Below are 23,032 nucleotides of genomic sequence, written 5' to 3'. Positions count from 1 at the left end.
TGAGTTCCCACAATCAGCCAAATCATTCAAGTCCCTTCTGTGCTTCACTCTCACACTTAGGAAAAACAACCTAGGGAGGGGGTTTGGTGAGGAAGGGTGTATAAAAACAGGCTGAAGAGCTTTGCCAAATGCAAAGCCCCTTCCACATCTCAGGAAGCCCAGACACCAATCACTCCCAGGAGTGCTGGAATCCAGCTGGAGTTCACACAGACTGACACTTCTGCAACAGCAATTCCACCTCTCCAGCCCTCCTGGGATTGCTGCTCAGGGCCACTGCTTGCAAGCCAGCATTTATAGCACTGCTCTTTGGTGCTGTTTTCCACTGTAATTAATGCATACATTACAGGCACTGGGGTTTTTCTTGCCATGGTCCTGCTTCAGTTCTACACAAGTTTTGTCCCAGTTTTCACTGCACTCTCTTGCTCCCTTTAGGACACATGAGCACTGCACAGTGGAGTTGTCTGCACAGGCCTTCACCTGCCAGAGGCAGAACTCCAGAGGTGGAGGGGGCACAGCAGAGTCAGCTGTGCTGCAGCTAAGCCAGGCATGCTGCAAGCCCCATCACGCTGCACTGAGCACAACCTTCCTTCAGACAACTTCACCTCAGTGTCTCACCACACTGCTCTCACAGTACCAGCCCTCACAGTGCTGGTGGTTCTACAACCCAGTGAGGGCCAGGAGAGGGTAACAGAGTCATAGAAGTTATTATGGTCCATCATTCCACTCTTGTACATGAAAGACTTGAAAAATGCATCCCTTAATTATCTTTGCTTGCTGCAAATTTCTAGTGTTATTATTCCATGTAATTAAATGATGCACCTGTGTGCTTTATCAGAGTCAGAGTATTTCTTCTGTAAAAAGCAAGCAAGAATTCCTCACTTTTCCCCAGCTCTACTTGCTCACTCTTAGGCACTACTCCATGATTTTAAATGTCGTTATGACAGTACTCTGCAAGAACTCACCTTGCAGTTAGTGCAAAAGTGCTTACAAAGGTGCTCTCTAACCTTTCCAAAAGCAAGCCAGGGTGCACAACACAAAGAGGAAACAATGGGAAAAGTAGCTCAGCCTTAGAGAAATGTGTACAGCATGAGGTTAAACTGCAGAGCAAGAAAGCAATTTAGCACTTGGTGGTAATTCCAATGAAAACACATTTTTTAGCCTTTTAGAGTTAAAAATCCAGAACACATTTGATGGGAGTTACTTCTCTTTCTTCCCTCAATAAAAAAGACTTGCATTCCTTGGTAAAGGACTTCACCTGGATTTATCAAAGCTGACTCATGCCAGTCTACCACAATTTGGCACTTGGAGCACTCGCTTCTTTTCACAACTGGGCAGGCTTGGTGCCCGCTGGCAGCCAGCAGAGCAGGATACAGTTACCATGGCACTGGAACACGCAGCAACTTCACAACTGCCAGGCGCAGTGCCGACCCAGGGATGCGTGGAGGGGAAGCAGCAGGTGAACCTTTGAATAAGCACATGCAAAAGCAAAACCAGCAGTAGGGTGAGTGTTCTGCCTTGTAAATATCCTATGCACAGGTCCCCTGCATGTTCTGTTTTATTGCTCTGGCTGTAAAGAAGGCAGAGGGACAGTAAAACCTGGTAGCACCGGGAGCATCTGTGCACACACAGATCTGCAGCCGCCACTCTCTCGCCGTGACTTTACCCTCTAGCACTGCTGCAGATGTCTGGATGAGTTTGTCAGAGTGACAAACTAGCCAGAATCTGGCTGAGAAAATACCACCATCGAGCCTTCTTTGAGTAATACACAAAGTTCAATCACTTGAGTCATATATCACATGAAGGTACTTCAGTTAATGAAGCGCAGCAGCTCATAACACAGTGTTTATCTGCTGCACTTACACCTGCTCCCCTCAAGTTTCAAACACTCCTGCCACCTCCTGTTTCAGTCTCTAACACAAATTAGTAGCGAAGCAGGGACTATCTGATTAACACAGAAATGGATGCAAAGCAGAACTGGCAATACTAGAGGAATTTTCAAACAAGATGCAAGTGCACAACAGAAGCACAGGATGCCATGTGTGAGCTGAGCAGGACACTTGGGACTGGCAGCTCCATTTTGATGTAGGAACATCTCAGCAATGCTGAAAACCCAGGCTGTGGCAGAAGCAGAGGAGGATACATGGGGATGCTTAGGATACACTTTTGGGCTGCAGTGGAGTGACCCCTGGCCATAAAATGCAAGGTGCTAAGCCGCTATTGGAAGATACATCTTACCCCAAACAGGATTTATGTTTCCTACTTTGTCACTCTCATGTCCAGTATTTGCTGGACAGCCAGAACAGCTCACCAGAAATCTGGGTTGAGATCAGTGTCACCTGGTAAACATTACATTGCTCTGCAGATGGGAGAACCTAACCAGCAAAACCATAGGCCTCCCAGTTCTCTACACTGCAGGAATGTGCTGCTTTTTTGTACAGTTACAGTACTTCCCACAAATGTTTCCTTCCGTCTGCAGAGTCCAATGCCTCCAAAGCAACAGAATACAGAAAATTAGTGCTTATCTCTGGGAGCTCAGTTCATGCTGTTTAATGAATCAGATGATGTTGAACAGCTGGACAACAGAAAATAAATCACAAGGTACATGCTGCTAAATTCCTAAGTACTCCAGCTCTGCTGTAGGGTACAATTTCTCACACCTGGAAAACATTTTTGGGGCTTTAGAATCCCTTTTTTAGTTCTAAAAACAGCCATTCAGGTACTCAAGTGTTGCATAAACATGACACTGCAGTAGACAACACAATGCATGAAAGTTATAAATGTGAGTAAGCACAGCAGTTATATTTTTTTCATCTGACCAAATGTAACACAGTGTAAGTACATGCTCACTTGAGACTAACACTATGAGAACTCATAAATTCCACCTACTGTGTTATCTCATAACTGATCACAGTGCCACACAGCATATTTAAATATAGAATATACCCAGTCATTATGTAGAAGATAAAATTGTGAAAGAAAATCATAATAAGGGTGATTCTGATGAGACAAGGACAACAGGAAAGGGTTTTGAGGCATTTGAGTCTCAGACCTTATATAAAATGACTACAAAATATCTATTCTGAATTTCTGATAAAAAAAGCATTAAATGCAAAACATTGGGAGGCCAGCAATTTGTTTGTCCTCTCAAAGCTTAACTGCCTCACCTCATCAAGTAAATAATTTCCCTTGAAATTTCCCATGCACAGCTTTTCCTCTACTGGACAGTCAGCATTGGTCCATTTCCTCTAGGAAAGGTCCTAACCTTTGAACTACCAACAGCTCTTTATCAACAAACACACACTCGACACTGCCCCTGGATACAGCCTGGTGCCTCTGAACACAACATGTTTCATCTTACTGAAATGTACAAAACAAAGCCTCCAAGGGCCCAGTAACTGCAAAGATGGAGCACAAAGAGACATACTACACCTGCAGTGAGAGCAAATCCAGCATTGTCAGCAGGGATAACTGCAGTGGTATCAGAGCTTAGACTGAAGTTGAATTTGGCCTTCAATGTAATGCAGAGTTATAATGAGATAACAACGAGATTGAGGTGATTAACTATAAACAGAAATAAACCCTCCACGTCAACTGTTTGACTGCAAACACAGCAATGCCCTGCTCAGCAAGCTTAGGCTGCTCAGTAAATTCAACAGTGAGTTGGGTAACTGACCCATCAGTCAGTTTGTCTTATTTGTCAAGTTTTTATTTCTTTCCTTTGTATCACCCTTGCAACTCTAATCTTACAGCCCATTCAGAGTGGCATGACACCAAGTTCTCAAAGCAGAAGTATTATTACTTGAGATATAACCAAGACCTTGGAATTGAATTACAGACACTGTTATTGCATCTCTTCTCCAGTCAAACATTCTGCATTGTATTTTAGCATGAGAAGCAGTGCTTTACATCCACTCACCCACAATGATTTTCATTCCTGGGACCCAGTAAGTCCTTAATGCTGCAAATAAAATGTAATCCTTGACTCCCTTACAAGGATCAACCTGATCTTTTTACTATCATGAATTTCTCCAGTTTAGTTCTTCATCTAAACAGCAAATCAGAGGATTTCACAACTGTGAATCTATAAAAGCAGAATCAGGCCCATTAGTGCTCTAGAGACACCCATCACTATCACATCTATACATTTAATTACTGAACCTCATTATCTCTTTTTTTAGAAACAAGTTTTGTGCAAGCATTCAAGCCTGAAGTCAGTGCTTGCAAAGAACTTAGCAAAACCATGACAGGAATAGGATGCCTTGGGAATAGATGACTCTCTCATCTGAAATGCATAATTAGCTTTTGGTTAAGTGTGCAATTAACATTAAAATTTACAATCAAATATGATGGTGTTCTAATTTTACCTCCTGTAACTGAAAAGGAAAAAAAAAAGAAAAAAGAAAGAAAGAAAAAAATTACTCAGTTGCCAGTGTTACTGCTTTGAATCCCTTCCCTAAGAGGTGAGCTGCACAAGATGATCCTGTCATCCAGGCAATGCCTGATACAAAAGGCTTTTAAAAACACTGTGTATTTGCCTTCTGGACAGCTACACAGCAGGGGGGTTATTTTGGTTTACATTTTTCTGTTTTGTAGTGGTAACTGCCACTCAATATAATTAGCAGTTGTCATATTTCTGTTTTTAAAGATCCAAAAAGCCGAGAGCAATGTTGCTTTGTGCCCTCTCCCCAGCGGTGCCTGAGAGCTGTAACACGTGCTTCAGACATCCACTAAACCTAAGCTCACACCCCTACAGGTTTCAGCAGCTAAGCCACAGAGACATTTTTTGTTAATGAGAAGGAAAAACCTTCATCCTAGCAGTTTAATTCTGATAAGCAGCTCCTTAAAAGAAAAATCTTACTGCAGTCTAAATATGCTGCCTCTGTCTGAGCATCACAGTCTTTCTGCGTTTTAACCTGAAGTTAAATTTAATCTCTGTTGCTTTTTACAAGGGGTGTTGTAAGTAGTTTCAACTGTAACATCAGCTGCCAAACCCTGTATTTAGTTATGTCTATTATTAATCACATCAATGTTGAGGGTCTTTTGTGTAAGGTGCTGCACGAATATATAATGAAAATGTAACCAAATTCCTCACACGAAGTATGTATGGGATGGTGTGCAAGTGTTTGGGGCTGAACTCTGCCAGTGATTTTCTATCAGTTAATTTATGTGACTGTGCATGTAATGAACCCAGACTGGGCCAGCACAAAGGGCCAGAGGCTGCCCCTCAGCAGCCCCTCAATGCCACACTGCTCAGGAGTTCTGCTGTCATTTTCACCACCATTATTCTTCACCAGCAATAGACACACAAATGCACAGAAGGGAGAAAAAGAAATCTCACCTTGCTCTTACCTAAAACTGAAATCACTTTTATTCATTCACCCTGCTTCCATCTGGATCTGGACAAAGTGGTCCTCTCTAGCTGCTAGGCAACCTGAACTCTGCATTAACTGTTTGCATTTGCTAAGAATACAATAATGTTACCTTTGAGATTTATTTATAATAAAAAACATACCTAGCTGAAAATATAATAGTTTTCCTCCAGTAAACAGTAATTAGCAACTCTGGGAATACAAAATTCCCAGAAAGAAATGCAGAGAGATATTATAAATTGGCTCCTTAAAACCCAATAATAGGGAAGATGCTTTATATAAAAGTATTATTACAGATGGCAGTGGCATAAAAAATCTAATTCAAGAATTGCATTTATGTAGATATGTAAATATCAATATAATACATTAATTATTTATGTAATAAATTATTTTAATTAAATATTAAATTACTAAGCCTCATCCAACTACAAAACAAATGTTCTCAATAAAGCTAATTTATTCTATTAACACAACACCATCATTCCTAAACAAGATAGAAAATATTTGAAATTAAAACACAGTCAACTGATCTTGGAGTTCTTCTTTAAAGAAAAGGAAAAAAAAGCCAACAAAACTTTATTTCATAAACCCCTCTCTGAACCATTTTACTGTTTCCATATGCAGCAGCAGTGCTGTCATTCTACCTTAAAAACATGATTAATATCTCTGCTATGTCCTGTTCCTCTCAAGCTGAAGAGATATTCCTTTCAAGTCTTTTCAAAGCAGATCATTTCCCAGACTGCTTAGTCACAAGCACAACTGATTATTAAAATATCAATTTGGGTGATTGAGGCATTAATGTCAACAAAGCAAGAGGCCCACTAATGACACCAAAATCAAACAGAGGAGCACTCTCTTCTGATCATTCCATGTGAGTGACAGCTTGTCAAATCCTCATTCACAAAACACAGACTTCCTCAAACTCAGCACAAACACAAATGCAAGATCTCTGGCTTTAAAATGCTCATCAACTTCTGCTGGAGAAACAAAACCAGGAGTCAGGCCAGAGAGACATTTACTGACACAGCTGTCAGTCTTTACGTGCAGCTGTTTGGCCCCTGAAGCAGCGTGAATTGTCCCAAGCTTTAAGACAACACAAGAATTTGGGTCCTGCACCCAAATTCTGTTCTTCTGATCAACACGGGCACCAGGCAGTGTAAACAAAGTCCCACTGATCATGGATGTCTCTGGATCACAGCACAGCAGTAATAACTTCCCTCTCACCTCAGACCTGCACAACACAGAACAAGGTTATTTGGCACAGCCCTTGAGCACCGCCAGTCTGTCACAGCTGCGCTCACTTCAAAGCTCCACAAGCACCCCTGAACTGAAAAAACTCTGGGTCTGTGGAGAAGAGAACATCAAAGGTTCCTAGAAGTGCTTTTCTCTGGATTTTAGAAAAATATTTGAAGTGGTTAAGTCAAACACTTGTACCTTCCCCTTCACTTAATTTCACATTAAACCTGATTCAGAGAAGGCTTATTGCCAATCTTAGGGGGAGCATAATTGAAAAAAATGTCAACATAACTAGAAAATTGTAAGTCAGAGCAAAGGGTTCAATGGAGCCACAGAGCCCCACACTCCCAGAAACTCAACAGCAGCTGTAAATAATTTTTTAAAGTAATTGGAACACAGGTTGGTATGAAAACTCTTTCTTCCTACACATAGGAACCCACAGTTTTGGTATGCTAATGGACCCCAGTATTACTTCATGTACCCTGGAGAACACATTGAAATGACAAATATAATCTCAGGACAGGCAGGAGACAAACAAGTTAAAATATTGTAATTTTAATAGAGGCATATAGTGGTTTTATTAAGGTCCTTGAGTCATTACTCATGTCAGGGATCCATGCAAAAAGAGAGAAGAACAGAACACAAGTTACTCTGGAAACTGTACAACACCTAGGTATACCTTTAATTAAAAATAAATATTAAATCAACAGTGTTGTTGGTAACTCCAATATTACAGGTCCAATGGATTGTACCCTCTGAGGAATTTATCTGACATCTCTTTTCATAAGAAGTTTAAGGTTAATAAAGCCCTTTTTGTCCCAAAGCCCTTTAACAGATTTAATTAAGATTATTGCTTAATTCACTTTAATTATCGTATCTTTGAAAAAACTCTAATATTTTATGGTGTTTTCTGTCTTGCTTTTACACAGCTTCTTAGAAAATTTCACATTCCAAAATTCAGAAAGACCAACTAAATGGAAATCATCTTTAGGTGCTTATAGGGCCTGAAGTAAAAACATTTTTATTGCCAAAACCCTAAATTAAATCAATCAATTTCATATCAGGTGACCTACCTTAGTTTCGATATCAGGATTTTACAACATGAAAAGGATTTTTTATTAAATAATTTGTTTTACATTGTACCCAGCAACACAGAAATAAAATAAATCATGTAGTTGTAGTACAAAAAATAGCAGCTCATTTTAGATTCATTTTAGATTCAAGATTACCAAAATAAATGTGGTCAGATGTGACTACTGTAATTTGACATTTAAATGCAATTATTAAAGAATTACAAATCAGGTGTATGTAGATCATTTAGAAGACTAAGCTCTTAGATGGGGCAGAAACTGGGTAGAAATGGGCTGCTGGACAGGTACAGGAGCTACAGGAAGATACAAGTATCTTATGTAGAGGCCATAAAATGATAGTATGAGTTGTGTGTAGAGTTCACTCAAATGTAGAGCAGCTGCTTAGACCACATCAGGACCCTCACCAGCTGAGTGAGACAGTAACAGGAAAATGAACTCCTTCAGTTTACTGCAGGGACACAAAGATCCAGCCAGGCAGAACTTAAGAACGACCGAAATCTACACCAATCCAAAAATCCGCTTCCAAACAAGCCACGTTTTACCATCAGAGCTTTGCTGGGATTAATATGAAGCATCTTTGAAAATGCTGGCACTTACCCAAATCTGCAGCTTCACCCTCTTGTCATTCCTGTAAACTGTTTTCACCTTGAAGTCGATTCCCACCGTGCTCACAAAGGCTGGAGTGAAGGTGTCGTCGGCGTATCTGAAGAGGAAGGATGTTTTACCCACACTGCTGTTGCCAATGATCAGGAGCTTGAACATGTAATCAAAATTTTGGTCTGAAGAATCTTTCTGCCTGAATCTGGCATCTGTTACTGAAGCCATCTAAGAAAATGACAAACATGAAAAAAGAACAGATTTAAGAGCAGTTCAGCATTTGTTTTCCTTAACTGTGCACCATATGTTTAGGTTATCTCTCCACTTTCTAATGCCATAACCACTATATCTGCTGACTAAAGAGGAGCCCACTTTGAAATCTTCTTTTAAATCCTGGCTTTAATCCTGTTTAGTGTTCACTCGTGCTGGTAAGACTTCCAAACCCAAGAAATACACCTGTTGCACTGCTTTGTGTTTAACAGAATAACAGATGGCTACTGCAGATTGTTCAAATACTCATGGGGAAACAGCATTCTTCACTCCAGTGGCAGGGTGCCACTTCTGTTGCTCCAATAAACTGCAACCAAGAACTAAAATCTTTGACAGTGCAACCAACCATGCAATTCATCAAGCAGCCTCCAAGGTAAATAAACCTAAAAAATTGTTTTTACTACTTCTATGGAAAATCCACATTTCTAGTGCATGTGCCACCACCATTTTATCCTTACAAAAGTTCCCTCCTCAACATTTATAGAAGAAAAAAAAAGGAAATGAGAAAAGATGAAAAAACAGGAATTTCAGCTGGAAACTTTGAATCCATCCAACACCTATCTACTCCTAAGACTGCAATTGGAATAAAGACTGTATAAAATGTGAGGGCTCAATGAGGGTGCAGACAGCATTTGAAATGGATAAATTATCCCTTTTAGATTCAGAAACAAAAAAAAACAACAGCAGAATATGAATCACTAAGGGCCATGAGCAGCCATGGCTGCTCTAATGTGTGCAGCTCAGACGGTGGGAAGAGGTACGACTCTGACTTTTCACCTCTGGTTGTACAGAACACAACTACACAAACCAAATTACTACAGAGGAGGAAAAAGAAACTTTACCTTTTAACAGATATACCACACTTTTCATCTCTCATGCTGTTTGAAACTACCACACATCAAATAAGCAAAGGTCTTGGCTCCTTATAAAAAGTCATAGGGTTGGCAAATTGGAGCAATGATAGCACAGGTTTGATTAGCAGCTACTTATGCAAAACAGGGCCTGGGCTACTGTGTGCAGAGTCAGAAGGCACTGAGCAGTGACAGAAGTCTCACCTTCACCCAGCATCCACAGAAGTTAATTTTCTCCTCAACTCAAATTCACAGGCACCTTTGGGAACAAAACTCACTCCAATGTCTACTCTCAGCATGTGAGCAAATACCTTCCTTCTTAACAAGTCTCACCTGCGCACAGGACTTCACCCGTTCACTGAAAAAAACCCCAGCAACAACAAAACCTAAACCTAAACAAAACCAAAACAGTTCAAAATCCACAACTCTAAACCAAAATGCTACCTCAAGGCAGTTTAAATAGGGATGATAATTTCACTTAAATTTCCAACAGAGGAGAAACAAACCAAAAGCAACCTGGTTTAAACTTCAGTACTGTATGCACAATGGTTTATCTCAGATTAAACATATGCACCTTTCTCACACAGAAAAGGGCTGGTGCAGCAGACACTTTGTTCACAGATTGCATTCACAAGGGCAGTTTCTGAAGAAATTTATCAGTAGCTCAATAGTGAACAGCTGCACTGAATGCATTAAAATCTTCCCAAAAGTATTTCTCAGTAGGAGACAGCATAATTCTGATACACTCTCTTCTGAACTTCAGCTGCTCTTCAGTCAGACTACAGTCTTTTGCAAACACTCCAGAAAACACAAGCACAAATTTTCTTCTCATTAGTGTATCAGAAAGCAGCTCTTCTACCCATGTGTTGTGGTTCATAGCAGGAATTTCTAAAACGAAGAATTCAACATCTGACTAACTTCCATTCAGACACTCAGGCCAATGCACTTACTGCCTCCTTATCCTTAGGAATCTGCAAAAATTATGAATCAGGTCATTAGCTGATTTGTACCATCACCACACTGGACGACAGCAAATTCTCTATTTGAGTAATTTATTTTCCCCATACACATTATAATCTCCACAAATGCCACTGACAACATTTGTGCACTTGCTAAAGAAGACAAAAAATAATTAAAATCTCTACTTCTCCATTCCACTCACACAGGCTTGAAATAGTGAGAAACCCTCATCACTTGAAGCCTGATCTTTTAGAGATTCAGAGGCAGACCTTTAACAAAGGTAAGGCACTAATCATAGGGGAATCAGCATCTTCTTTCTACCCCTGCCTGCCCAGAACCCATCCGCACACTCCAAACTGATCCTGTAACTGAAACACCGCTGCCTCTATTAACCCTCCTAGATTGCTCTAATCAGAATTGTACCTGGCTACAAATGTGACTTTCAGATCTCAGCTGAAAAAGCAATTACGGAATGTGGCCAGCCTGAGCAGCTTTGTTAGAAGCACAACACAGAGAATAAGATCAAATGATACTTGTCCAGAATGCTGGGCTGTTGTCATAGAAGCACAGCCCTTGCTGGCCTCTGTGCTGGCTGAAGATGCTGCAGGTCAGCGTCTTGAATCACCAGAGGCAGTCAGAGCACAAAAATTTTAAAGAAAACTCCATCCCCCTTGCTTAAAATTCACTTTTCCCTTTCCCCTCTAGTGAACAGAGTGAAACTGAAAGGACTTTCATACTAATTTCTGATTATCCCTCTCATGGCAGATCATTACTGAAGCTGCGCTCCACCAGTACTTGGGCTGGAAGTGTTCACAGGGCTGCCCCTGAATTTGTGCTTGAACCCCGAAGCCAGGGAACTTTTCTCCTGGTCCTCTTCCTCTCCCTTTTCTCTTCCCCACCTGTTGTCTCACTCCTGCTCCAAGCACTCCCTAGTCATGTCAGCCCTGAGGACCCCGCAGAGAGGTGGTTCAGAGAACAGAGAGATCCCAGTTAAAAATAAATCCTCCCACAGCTTCTCCTGTTTTGCAGGGCTGTTTGTAAAGTTGGTTCAGTTCCTGATCCCTCACGGCTGAGGGAGCCAAGCAGAGGGGACAGAGCAGTGGGAAGTGGTGGCAGTTGCTATGCTACTGAGAGAAAGGTCCACAAAATCACATCTCCTGCAGGCCCTCTGCACCTGGAGGAGATTCTGCAGCACAGGGAAATGGAGACAACACACTGAGGTCAGGCAGCTCCTGTCCAAATCACCTGAAGGCTCACAAAGCCATTGCTCCCAGGGGATTGTCCTCCCTCCTTGGTCCAAGGCCGTTTAGCTGGCAGTGTAACCCCTGCTCCCTGGGCACACAGCCACAGATGCTCTTTTAGGGTGGCTCCAAACAGAGCAGCATCTCTGATGTTTCACACAAACACACAGCCCAAGGAGAGTTCTGTTACAGGAGACCAGGTCAAATACAGCTGGCACATAGAAAGCAAAGGAGAGGCTCATGACTGTTTCCATTTTGACTGTCTTGGACTAATCCTCAATAAAATACTTACACAGGAAAGATTTTGCTACAGGACATAAAACCCATTACACAGGAGAGGGAAAATCTGCCAATTAGATTGTCCTTGAGAACACTTCAGCATGAGACCTTGCATCATTTCTTTTTTTGCCTGGGTAACCCCCATTTTTGTAGCTAAGAGCATGCTCATATTGACAATCTTGTTTCCCCACATGCATTAGCAATGGGAGCAAGGTCTCAAACACAGCCACTTCCAACTAGTTTTGTGGGAATAGGCAGTTTTGTAGCTCTGAGATACCTTATTATTTCCCTATTGAGGAAAAAGCCTGCAGTGTGAGCTCATCTTTTATTAGACAAAGAAACCACACAAGAGCAGGATGCTGCAAATGCTCTAAAGCAATAAAATCTTAATCAGAGCTTATTAGCCACCAAAGAATATATTCCTAGGTCAAGGTGGCTCTCCTGCCTTTAGTTTCTATTTTGGTCTAATGAATTTTAAAATAAAAAAGCCAATTGCCCTAAGACACCTCCATGGGAAACCAACCTTTGTTGATTTTAGTGCTCACTGAAATGTGTCACATAGATGGATCCACACAGCTGTGCTCAATTTGTGACCAGTATCATGGTGAAAACTCAAACTGGCTTCTAGTGCAACACAAAGTGTTCCCGTTCTTAGGAATCACTGCAAGTGGTCACTGTAAGCCCTGCTCTGCATCATTTTTTGCCTATAGCCAACTTCAAGAAAAGTTTAATGTGCTGGCTAGAAATCAACAGATGTATCTCACCATTCATTTATTGCCAGGAAAAAAGGCTAAGGTTGAATTTTAGTGATGCCAGCCCCTACGGTTTTGTCTACAAACTAATGGAGGGCTGTTCTTTATCCTCGGACAGACAAGAAACAAGAAATCCAGTCCTTACCTTGGAAAGTTACATGTCTCTTTATTAGCAACCACATGGGTGTGTTCGCAGACATGCTGTTTCCACTTCCCATACTCTCCCACAAGAGCGTGAGAAAGAAGCCTGAATTTGGGAAGGAGTCTCCTTTTCTGCTGTCAGTCACCCCAGTTAACCATGAAACCTCCTCACAATGATGCAACTTATACTTCAAATGACACCCTAAGACACTTTTGCACATTCAGCTTGTTATGAACCTGTGTATTCTCTATATTACAACTTCTGGGCAATTCTAGCAATAAAAACATCTTTTAATACACTTCATTTTTAAAGCCAAAACTCTAATTTCCTATATTTGTCTTATGCTATTCAGGATCAGTAACAATTTAAATGTGACGGTTTAACTGTTTCATCATCATCCACTAACACACATTTCTTTAATTAGGCAGATGAGAGGATGGGGTGAAACCACTCCTCTGTATTTCTACAGTAACCCATGAGAGATGCTACTAATGTGCAACATAGCTTCTTCTGAAAGAAGAAGCATGTATGAAAGCATTAATACCTTGTGTATTTTTTTCCCAAAAAGTCTTAGAAAGTGCATTTAAGTTAAAAATATTCTAGTTCACAAATTACATACCTATGTCAATTTTCTATTACAAAAACTCACTCCTTTATGTGCTTTGTCATTGGAAAATAAATACTGTTTTCATTTTCAGAAATGAATTTCCATTCTGAACCAGATTTCTACCAAGCAATGGAATTTTTTAGAGCCAATGTGTGCTGCTCCTCAGGATAAAGCTCATAAAGGAAACAAGGCCGTGACCTTAAAGACTCTTATACAAATGCTGTTCTACAAGAGCGATTTATCAGAAGCAGAAAACAGAGTATGAGCAATTAACATAACTGCTAATAAACATTGCAAGCAAGCGATAGTTACCAATTTAGATCTATAATCCATGAGAGAGATGAAGGCTTTGCTGTGAGTATATGAATCAAGAGAGTGGTCACACTGTTGAACCTGCGATGTAGAAGCAAAAGGATTACAGTGATTATGATAAAGGTGAATAATAAAAATATTAGGTAAGGGAATAATGGGTAGGCAGGTTAGGCTGGGAACACAGTGCTGTGTAAGGTCTGAGCTTCCTCCACTGAAGGTAAAGAGGAAAGTCCTGTATTGTACAAAGAGAACAGAAACAGTGCTGAGTTAGTGACAGATATTAAGGTAACAGCAAACATTTGAAGCCATCAGTTTAAAGTTTATTAAAGGGAGATTATCTTTACTAATCTAAAATTAAAGTTCCGGATAAATCTCACAAGTGATGGAAAACCTTGGATAGGAATCATTACACATTTCCTGAAGAAAGGCAGCAAAGCAAACAGAACCAAGAAGCAGCAGAAATCCCTCTGTACACAAGGGTGTTCTGCACAAAGCCTGATCAAAGTCTACCATGCTGCAAAGACAACTGCAATAGGACATCTGCAACTTATAGCACCTCTACACAAAAATATCTGCCTTAAAGTAATAATTATTCCAGATTTAGAGCAGAAAAACGTAACAGAAGATAGTTGTCTTTTTCATGGCTAATACAATGTAAAGGCCAAGTTTGTGTGTGGTGCATTTTCTCTCCACTAAGCCAGGGTACAGCACCATTTTTCATCCTGACTTACATTATCATGCCTTGCGGAGACTGCCAAAACACCTGGGCACACTCGGACCTTACGTAAATAACAGGCTGCAGCCACCTACTCCAGGCCAAAATTTGGATCAAAGACAAATCCTTTCTCAGGATCCACACAAATGACAATCACCTTGCTTGGCAACACGACAGCAGCTTGGTCTTGCCCAAAGTATTGCACATTTTTCAGTTACATTTCCTCCTGCTCTCACAGCCCTGCCCTCTACTCTCTGTGACAGCCTCTGGCTCACTCTTCAGTACTGTCCAGAACTTGACTTTGGGGTGTCATCTAAATGCCACTCAACTGATAGATCTAGAACAAAAACAATTCAATTCTCTACACAGAAAGTCTATATTTATTACTTTAAAAATGTGAGGTCTTAATCTTGAACACTTCATCTTTAATAAAATTCATATATTAATGAGTCCAGAAGTCTTTACGAGAAGATGTTTGTAGTGGATTTGTTCTGGAATTTACTTGCTACAAAGAAGTTCGATATATGCATGACAACTAAAGGATGAAAACCTCTAAGCAGTATAAGTGGTTACTTATTTTCATTCCCATTTAGATTTGGGAACATAGGCTTTAAAAACAGCTTTTAAAAGATTTTTAAGAGTTTGATGGGTGTGGAAACACAAGTCAAGAACCAGCGGGTACCACTTTTTTGTCATCTAACTTTACAACATTTGGTTCAACTGTTGTTTCAAAGATTTCCTCGAGTCAAACATAAAGCCATGCCTCTCCCATTTCCTGCACAACATTCAACATCTTCAAAGTCCATTTTAGAGCCACAATAGAACTCAGGAAGGAGGAATTAGTCCCTCTAATATGACAACAAAAAAAAATTAAAGAAATAAAAGTTTCCACTTTAGTACTCTCTTCTATGAGCGTTAAGTGTTTGCCACTCTCTTATTATCACATGGTTCCATGCCTGTTGGCAAGCACACTACTCCAGAAAACACAGAGTAAAATAAGTAACAGTAAAAAAAAATCTTCCCTGGTAAATGGGACCCACTAACTGAACCCAGCTCAGCTCTCTCTCAAAGGATGCAAGGAAGAGGGATTTTTATCTTCCCTATACCCTAAAGAGGGGATCCAGAGACTTCCGCAACTCCCTGAATATTCTGTTGAATTTTGGAATCCCAGAGCCAGCCAGTTTCCAGGTCTACAGAACTGCAAGCTAAGGCTGACCCAAACCCAGCCCTGTCCCAGAGAACAGTGCACACTGATGAGGTTGAGGGCTGTTACAAAACTCATCATCCTCAAAGCCCTTCCTTCCTGTCACAAACACTGCAGCGATGGCTGAGACAACAGAAACCCGGAATTCAGTCCCCTTCTCATTGGATCTCCAGCCTTGCAGCTCTGCCTTTCTTTCTCAGGAAGGAACTGGCAATAGTGAAGCACTTCCGAGCACCTCGCTGCTGAATACACTGAAGGAGCAATGACATGAAAGCACCCAGAGCAACACACAAGATGAATCTGTACCAGCTCTGCTACAAGACACGTGTGAGTCCCTGTTGATCCTTCCCCAGCTGGAAGGCAGGGCACAGCCACGTTCTGCCCTGGGATGCAGCCCTCCAGGGAGAAAGCCATGACCGTGCCCTTTTATGGAGGAAGATAAGGGAAGTTCAGGCATATGATGGCACTCACCCTATCTGGAGCTAGAGTGAGGCCATATGCAGGTTCAGGTAGACACCCCTGCATCAATGAGCAGGAGACAGTTACAGATTTTTCTGCACCACTGGGTCTAAAACCTTTCACTTATAGGAAAAAACAAGCTGCTGTCCTCACCAAATCAAGCGACCAGAGACTGGAATTGTCTTGTAGAAACCACCAGAATCACACAAATACAGGGACAGCTCAGGATGCCTCTGCAGTGCAGAAGTCTAATTTGCTGCCTTTTATCCTCCTCTTCCAAGCAGAAAATCTGTGATGAATAAGTTAATTCATTTCTCTATGCTATGATGTTCTCCCATGCTGCAAAGTAAGCTACCTGCTAATGGGGATTACGACAAGCACCCTCACACCTCCCATTTTTTAATGAGCTAAAACTTCCAAACATAAATCTTATTGCTTATTTCAAATATCAAACACTACTGCACTAAGCTAAGCACACATTTCCAGGAGCTCACTAAATATGCAGAACCTGAAGCACAAGACACATTTTTACAGCAAAAAGCATACCTGAAATGACCAGTTCAGGACATTTCTCAGCATTATCCATTGAGAACTGCCTCAAAAAAGCCTACTTCTTCAGCCCAACCAGTAACAAAAAATAGACCTGTACCTACTGGGGAGGGCAAAGCGGACACGAGAGCCCTTCCCTGGCACTACAACCAGCCAGCATGATGCAAGACCCTGAACTGTGATGTTGTGACCTGCACATTTTAATCTGGAGCTGCATGAAATCATATGAAAACAAAGATGGGAAAAACCATCTCTGAACTACGCAGCTAACATAACTACTACACGACAACCATCACGTCAACAAATACTAGATGCATTGCTTTGCTACACACAAGAACTACTGCTATTAAAACCTAAAGCTGATAAGTCTTCTCACTTTGTCACCTGAAAATATATTTGGTCTGCAAAGAGGGCATCACAATTTTGTCAAAATTGCAAAAAAAGCTTGATTTTAATTTGGTTTGTCTCTCTTCTGACTTACACTATAAATTGTTCTGATAAAACTGTCCTGAAGACAGTGAAGTCCCAGTAAATGCATATACAACCACTTCCAGGACAGCAAGTACAAATAACAGGAAATAAAAGCCTTTTAGTTACACACTTCCATACAGCAGTGTATGGATTCAATTTTGTACCCCCTATAACCCAATACCAGTGCTCCCATGATCTGAGTACAAACACACAGATCAAAATTATAGTTCCAGTGACATTTTTACCTTTGGAGGGGAAAAAAAAAGCGTTCACAAGAGAATGTTTTTTGGATCCAGAGCTAATCCAGGCAACTCTGAAGCCCTGAAAACTATTATTTGCACAACTGAGAGTGCAGCACTGGGTGAGGAATAAGTGACGAGAAACAAAGCAGAAGTCAAAACCAGATTTGCCACCAAAGAATTTCACAGAAACATGTTCTGAGACCACGGTCTTATATTGTCTCAAGACATGGGAAAATCCACGTTAAAATTATTCCCCCCCCCCTCCCCCCTCTTTGTGCTTTTTTTTTTCCTTTTTTCACAAGTTACACTTAATTTAGGTCAGATCAACCTGATGCACTGCACTAGCCCACAAGCTTTTAAGAAGGAAAGGACGGCGTTGAGACAGAACCTTGGGAGGCAAAAAAAGGTGGAGCCACTCGTGCCGGCGATAGCGCTGCGGTCCCAGCGCTGCTGTTACGGCGCACACCAACGGCACTGCCGGGCTGCTGCTGGCAAGCGCGGAGAAAACAGTGGGGAAAACCAACGCGTCGTCCCAGAACGCATGGCAAAAAAAAAAAAATAAATAAATACCACATGCGTTTTGCACAGCATAAACTGGACAAACTGGAGACTTTATACTTTTTATGAACTAAATTAGAAGATGGATCCGTTTGGTTTGGTGCGGCGGGCTCGCTGCCTGGGGCTGTACGGGCAGTGTGGGTACAAGCAAGTCCGCTCCTCCGGCTCGGGCGGGCTGTGCAGGCAGCAGCGGGTCCCTGCCCTGCCCGAGCAGCCACGACGACAGCGGGTGCCGCGTTTCGCGGCAGTGCTCCATCGCCGAGCAGTCGGGTTATTGTCACCTGCTCCCCCGCCCCGAGCCGGGCACTGCCCGGGGTGACGGGAACGGGCGGGTTACGCACCAGCTGGAGAACAGCCGGGAAGGCCTCGCTCTCCAGCCTCCCCCCTCCCGCGAGGCTGAGGGTATTTTAGAGATAAGGCAATATTATATCGCCTCTCGTTGCTGGGAAATGTTTATTTTACAGATGGAACTGCTGTTGCCCTCTCCGCCCCGCCGCTCCCGAGGGCTGCCCGTTACACCACACCTCGGGGCACGGAGCTCACCCGCCGGGCACCTCCTGCTTCCCGTCCCGCGGAGCCGGACGACAGCCCCGACGCTCGGGGCGAGGAGGGCAGGAGGAGTTTGTGGGTCCCGGTGGGGACATGAGGTGCGGAACACCGCCAGCTCCCTCCCGCCACCTTCGAGGGGAAGCAGCCCCGACGGCGCGGGAGGAGCCCCCTCAGAGGGGCGCGGCTCTTACCTGCGGCGGAGGAGCGGCGGCGCCGAAGCGAGCCGGGACGAGCCGAAGCAAACCGAGCCGAACTGAAGTGAAGCGAAGCGAGCCGAGCCGAGCCGAGCCGAGCGGTCCCGCGGCCGCTGCTCGCGTGGCGGGAGCCGCCCCCCCGCCGGTACCTGGGGCGGCTCCGGGGGCGGAGCGCGGCGGGGCGGGGCGGGGGCCCCCGGGGAGCGCGGGAATGGGAATCGCCTCAGGCGCTCCCGGAGCCTCCGCGGGCAGGGAAAACGTCCCAGGTACCACACAAACTTGCCATTCTTACCGCGCTTTCCGTACGGGCTGGGATTCTCACCAGTAGCACTGTCAACTCTGAAGCCTAGTGATGGCCGATGTGGCATCAGGCACTACATTTCTACTGGTGAGAAGACAAAAATTGAGGCAGGGGCTGCGATCTAAGTCGTTCACATGAAGGAGGCCTGATGAAGATGTTGTGGTGGACACTCTTAGCTTTAAAACCATTTAGACCCCAGAGAGACCTGACTGTGGTATGTTCCTTTCCAGGAAACCAAACTAGCCTTTAGAGATCATGCCCTAGACAATTAACAAAATATTGGGTTTTAAAAAACATATTAAACATTATGTGTGACACGACTAAGAAGGTGCTTCCCTAACAACCAGCAAAGATGGCAGGATTTAATCGAGTGCCTCAGCACAAACACAAGGTCTTGTTGGGCCCCAAGAGAGAGGCTCCTTGTGAGGGGGGGCCAGAGCAGGAGGTGCTTAAAGGCACTGGATCTGCAGGGTTTCTGTCTTCAGGCAGTACCTCTGAACTCAATCCCCTAAAACTTGAAGGTGCAGAGGTCTTTTCACCCAGCTATGTCCTCCAGAGCACAGCTGCTTTCTTCTCAGTCTCATTGTGCCTCTTGTTTGATGTGCAGCACTTTGACTCGGCTTGGACACTGCCCACACAGCACCGGAATGATTTTGTCCATTTGTAAAAGCTTTTTGCACATCTGGTGACCCTCAGCATCTGATCCTCAGCTCTGATCTTCAGTGGCCTTCGGACTGGCTCATAGGTCAACCTGTCCTTGGAGCAGCTTGAGATTTATAACGGTTCAGCCACTTTAGAGGAGTCTGACAATTGATTTATTGCTACATTTTGTCCAGGGCAGTTGACTAGTTACCAGTATCATGGGAATGTAGAAAGCCAGGGAGCACAGCAGTACTATATGACTAGCATATAGCTAAGGTGAACATTTTAGGAACAATCACAGGAGAGATGCTGAGCAGCTTTAAGGAGCACAGTTTCTCTCTGCAGATCAGAGATGCCATACAGCTTCTCCATTTTACTCAAGTCAGTGCTATCTGCCAGGTAGCCCAGGGGACAGTTGTAACCAACATCAGAATAATTTTCTACCCTCATCTAGAATGAAAATGTGTATCTGCCATCAAAACCCCAACTGAAATTACTGTTATATAAACCAGGCCCTGATTTAAGCCTTAAGCAAAATAACAGCTTTGTGTAGGCAACTAGAAATAATCAACAGTGTAACAAAATCCCAAACTCATTACAACAAGTATTTCAAAGACAGCCTAGCAGGCTTGACGCCTAAAAAAGACTTTCCAGCTCCTTGCAATCCTCTTGTTGCTCTAGGCTAGCTGATCTCTGCCAAAACCTGATTTCTCGTCAACCCAGCATGGGTAGAGCTCTTCTCTCAGTCTGTTGACTGATGCTCAGTCTAGAAAATGATTGTGATCCCACAGGCCTATAAAGCACCAACACAGAATGCAAATGGTCATGGGCACATACCTTTGATGCAAAGGACACGTCATGGCTGAGGCTCACTTGGGCATCTGGCAGTGATCACCTGATTTGACACCCCATAACCACAGCCACAAGTGCAGAACCACTGTTCAATCCTAATTTCCAAAGGCTTTTCTAGATTTCATGCTACCTCTGAAATGCCAGTGTTTATCTACAAGCCCTTTCTTAGTCAGGGATAACCAAAAGAAGGCATGCACCCAGGTAATTAGGAGACAGGAGAATATGTAGTGATTTTTGCTGTCTATCACCTTGTTTAGACATGTTTCTATAATTTATGGAGTGAATATTTTTTGCTCTCCTAGTGCACTTCCGTGCCAGGTTTTAATGTTGTATGGTCATGAATTGCTGACACCACTTCCAGTGGGGGAGGTCTTTGTTATTCTAGATTTATAGATGGGGAAATAAGGAAACAGGAAAGAACTCCCACAAGCACACGGAGGTGGAAGAGCAGATGCTGTGCTTTATCTTGTTTTCTGACATGTGGATCTATCTCACTCTCTCACAGCAGTCAGGAGAGCACATTTATCAAGCACAAAATACATACTCTGCTACTCTCTCAACATTTTTAATTCAAAACACTCCATCCTCTCACAATGCAATTGATCTGAAGAAACAAATTTAATCTTTTCTAAAAAGGGAATTTTAAAAAATGAATTTATCAATTCATGTATTGATTTATTTATTCTTAAAGCAAGAGCAGCACCAGAACAGTTAAATCAGCTGTTGTCCAGGGGAGCCAGGTAAAAACAGGACACCCACAAACAAAATCCTCCTTGTTTGAATAGGCAGCACTCACCCAGGTTCTTCTCCACTTCAGTGTGGAATAAAGAGCGTGTAAGGCCCATGCTGTGTCCCCAGGATGTGTGTGAATTTCATTCCCTGTAACAGGGCTAATGCATCCAAATCCTCACAAATGGCTCTTTGAACACTGTTCATAATATCAGAAATAGCACAATAAAGTGACATCCAAATTTGACTGTGCTGCCAGTGCAGCTTATTTTATGCACAGCACGTTATGTTGTGACCTGAAGCACTCTCAAAAAGCAGGGAAAACATCTGCAGTTCTCATCAATTAATATTTCTGCAGCACATCTACCTACTTCATGCTGTGTGTGTGCAAAATGGTCCAAAAATGAATGTATACCAGCAAATAAACTCTAATCAGCAGCCAGTTACCTACAGCCTTAGCCAAACACAGTCCACACACTCCTGCCCCTTTAGCTCTGCTCCAGCTCCTCCCTTGGAGTGCTAACAATGGGATCATGACCTTTTGAGAGGGTGGAAACTAGGAAGTTGGCTCCCCTTCATTCCCCACATCACAGCAGAGACATGGGAATGGAGGAGGAGATTCCTGTGTTGGCTGGAGGAAAACAGAACAGGAGCAGCACCCACCCACTTGAGATCCCATGCCCAGGTCATACCCTGCCTGTTCCCCCCACCCTGCCTGCTCCCACATCCTGGCTGCCCCCTGCACTTTTCCTGATGCCTGTGCCCCGTGCTGGGAGAGCCAGCACAGGGTGGTGTGTGACAGCCTCTTTCACTGTTCCGAGTTAGAACCTGGAGTGCTGTAAACACAGGCCAGACAGTCCCTCCTGCTTCCAGCATAGTTGTGAGCAGAGAAGTTTGGGGTCTCCATTTCTTTTATTCTATTTTATTTTTTTGTCCATAATCAAAGGAACTTACTGCAGATTTCGCCATCACAAAATGGTGCCATGACATTTTTCACAGCTTGGAAGGATCACTCAAGATTTGGTCCCTGTTGCCACTGCCTGTGACAGGTCACAGGGGCTGACTTCCTCCTCTTCATGGTGCTGACGTGGTGGCACCGGGCTGGCGCTGCAAGGGCAGGAGTGGTGCTCCCTGGACAATGGCAGGCCTGGGAACTGTGCACAGCCACGCCTTACTCTAGGCAACCTTTGAGGGGAAAAACAAACTGAGATTATTTGACTAACTGCTTAACAACTCAGCACCTGTTTCTTCAAGGAGGAAAGGGGGAATGAGTTAATACACCAAATAGTTTTGAGACAAAGTGACTTTTAACATTTAGACAGACCTTCATTATTGTTTCCTGGTTTCCCCCAGGCAGCAACCTTCCCTCTCCAGTCAGTGCCAAAGACAACTTAGACAGCTGTTTGGAAAGGGGATGCAACCTTTTAGAGAAATTTCGTCTTTAGCTTTGCTGTCTTTGAAATGAGCATGGATTTGCAGTGGCTAACCCTTTTCATCCCACTCTCTGGAGAGAGCTCTGTTCAGAGTAATTCCATCTTTATTGCTTTCTGAATCTCTATCCTCAGGCCTCAAGTTTAGAGCCACCTACAGTGACAGTTGTCAAGGAATAGCCCTGGAGTGGTTCTCCTGGCTGGGCAAACCCAAGCAGGCATAATACCAGGTCAGCTGCAAATAAATATCACAGCATAACATAAATGCAAATACCTCTCCTCTTGCCAAAAGTTAAGAGAAGTTTCATCTCCTCCAACAATATATGACCTCATATTCATAGGGGTTTAGTAATACTTCACTTCAGAGTGAAGCTCTATTTATTACAGGAGCTCTAAATGAGCTCTGAGTGAATGAAGCTCATTAGCAGTT

The 23,032-nt window shown here is 43.0% G+C and overlaps 1 protein-coding gene and 1 long non-coding RNA gene across 5 annotated transcripts in view; one reads left to right on the top strand and one right to left on the bottom strand.

Moving 5' to 3' along the window:
• Positions 1–18,742, bottom strand: part of RAB3B (RAB3B, member RAS oncogene family) — a 50,880-nt gene extending 32,138 nt beyond the window's left edge. The window contains exons 1-3 of one of the 3 annotated variants that reach the window (XM_053950920.1): positions 18,646–18,742; positions 13,708–13,788; positions 8,294–8,521 (exon numbers count right to left, since the gene is read on the bottom strand). In XM_053950920.1, coding sequence (XP_053806895.1) covers positions 8,294–8,521; positions 13,708–13,728 — 249 coding nt within the window. In that variant the 5' untranslated portion in view covers positions 13,729–13,788; positions 18,646–18,742. Of the gene's footprint in view, positions 1–8,293; positions 8,522–13,707; positions 13,789–17,735; positions 17,798–18,645 lie in introns of those variants that run through there. The other 2 variants (XM_053950921.1, XM_053950922.1) reach the window with 2 other exon arrangements.
• On the top strand, positions 1,416–11,349 carry LOC128792470 (uncharacterized). 2 transcript variants are annotated; one of them, XR_008432421.1, is made up of 3 exons: positions 1,416–1,501; positions 10,581–10,654; positions 11,140–11,349. It is a non-coding gene; the product is annotated as an uncharacterized LOC128792470 (long non-coding RNA). The 2 variants fall into 2 exon arrangements; XR_008432420.1 differs by lacking the exon at positions 1,416–1,501 and adding an exon at positions 8,831–8,936.
• Positions 18,743–23,032: the final 4,290 nt, after the last annotated feature.

Source organism: Vidua chalybeata, chromosome 9 (genome assembly GCF_026979565.1).
Source record: "Vidua chalybeata isolate OUT-0048 chromosome 9, bVidCha1 merged haplotype, whole genome shotgun sequence".
In the NCBI taxonomy this organism is placed as follows: domain Eukaryota; kingdom Metazoa; phylum Chordata; class Aves; order Passeriformes; family Viduidae; genus Vidua; species Vidua chalybeata.
The sequence above is the reverse complement of the archived record's forward strand: the minus strand, read 5'-3'. Positions and strand labels throughout refer to the sequence as shown.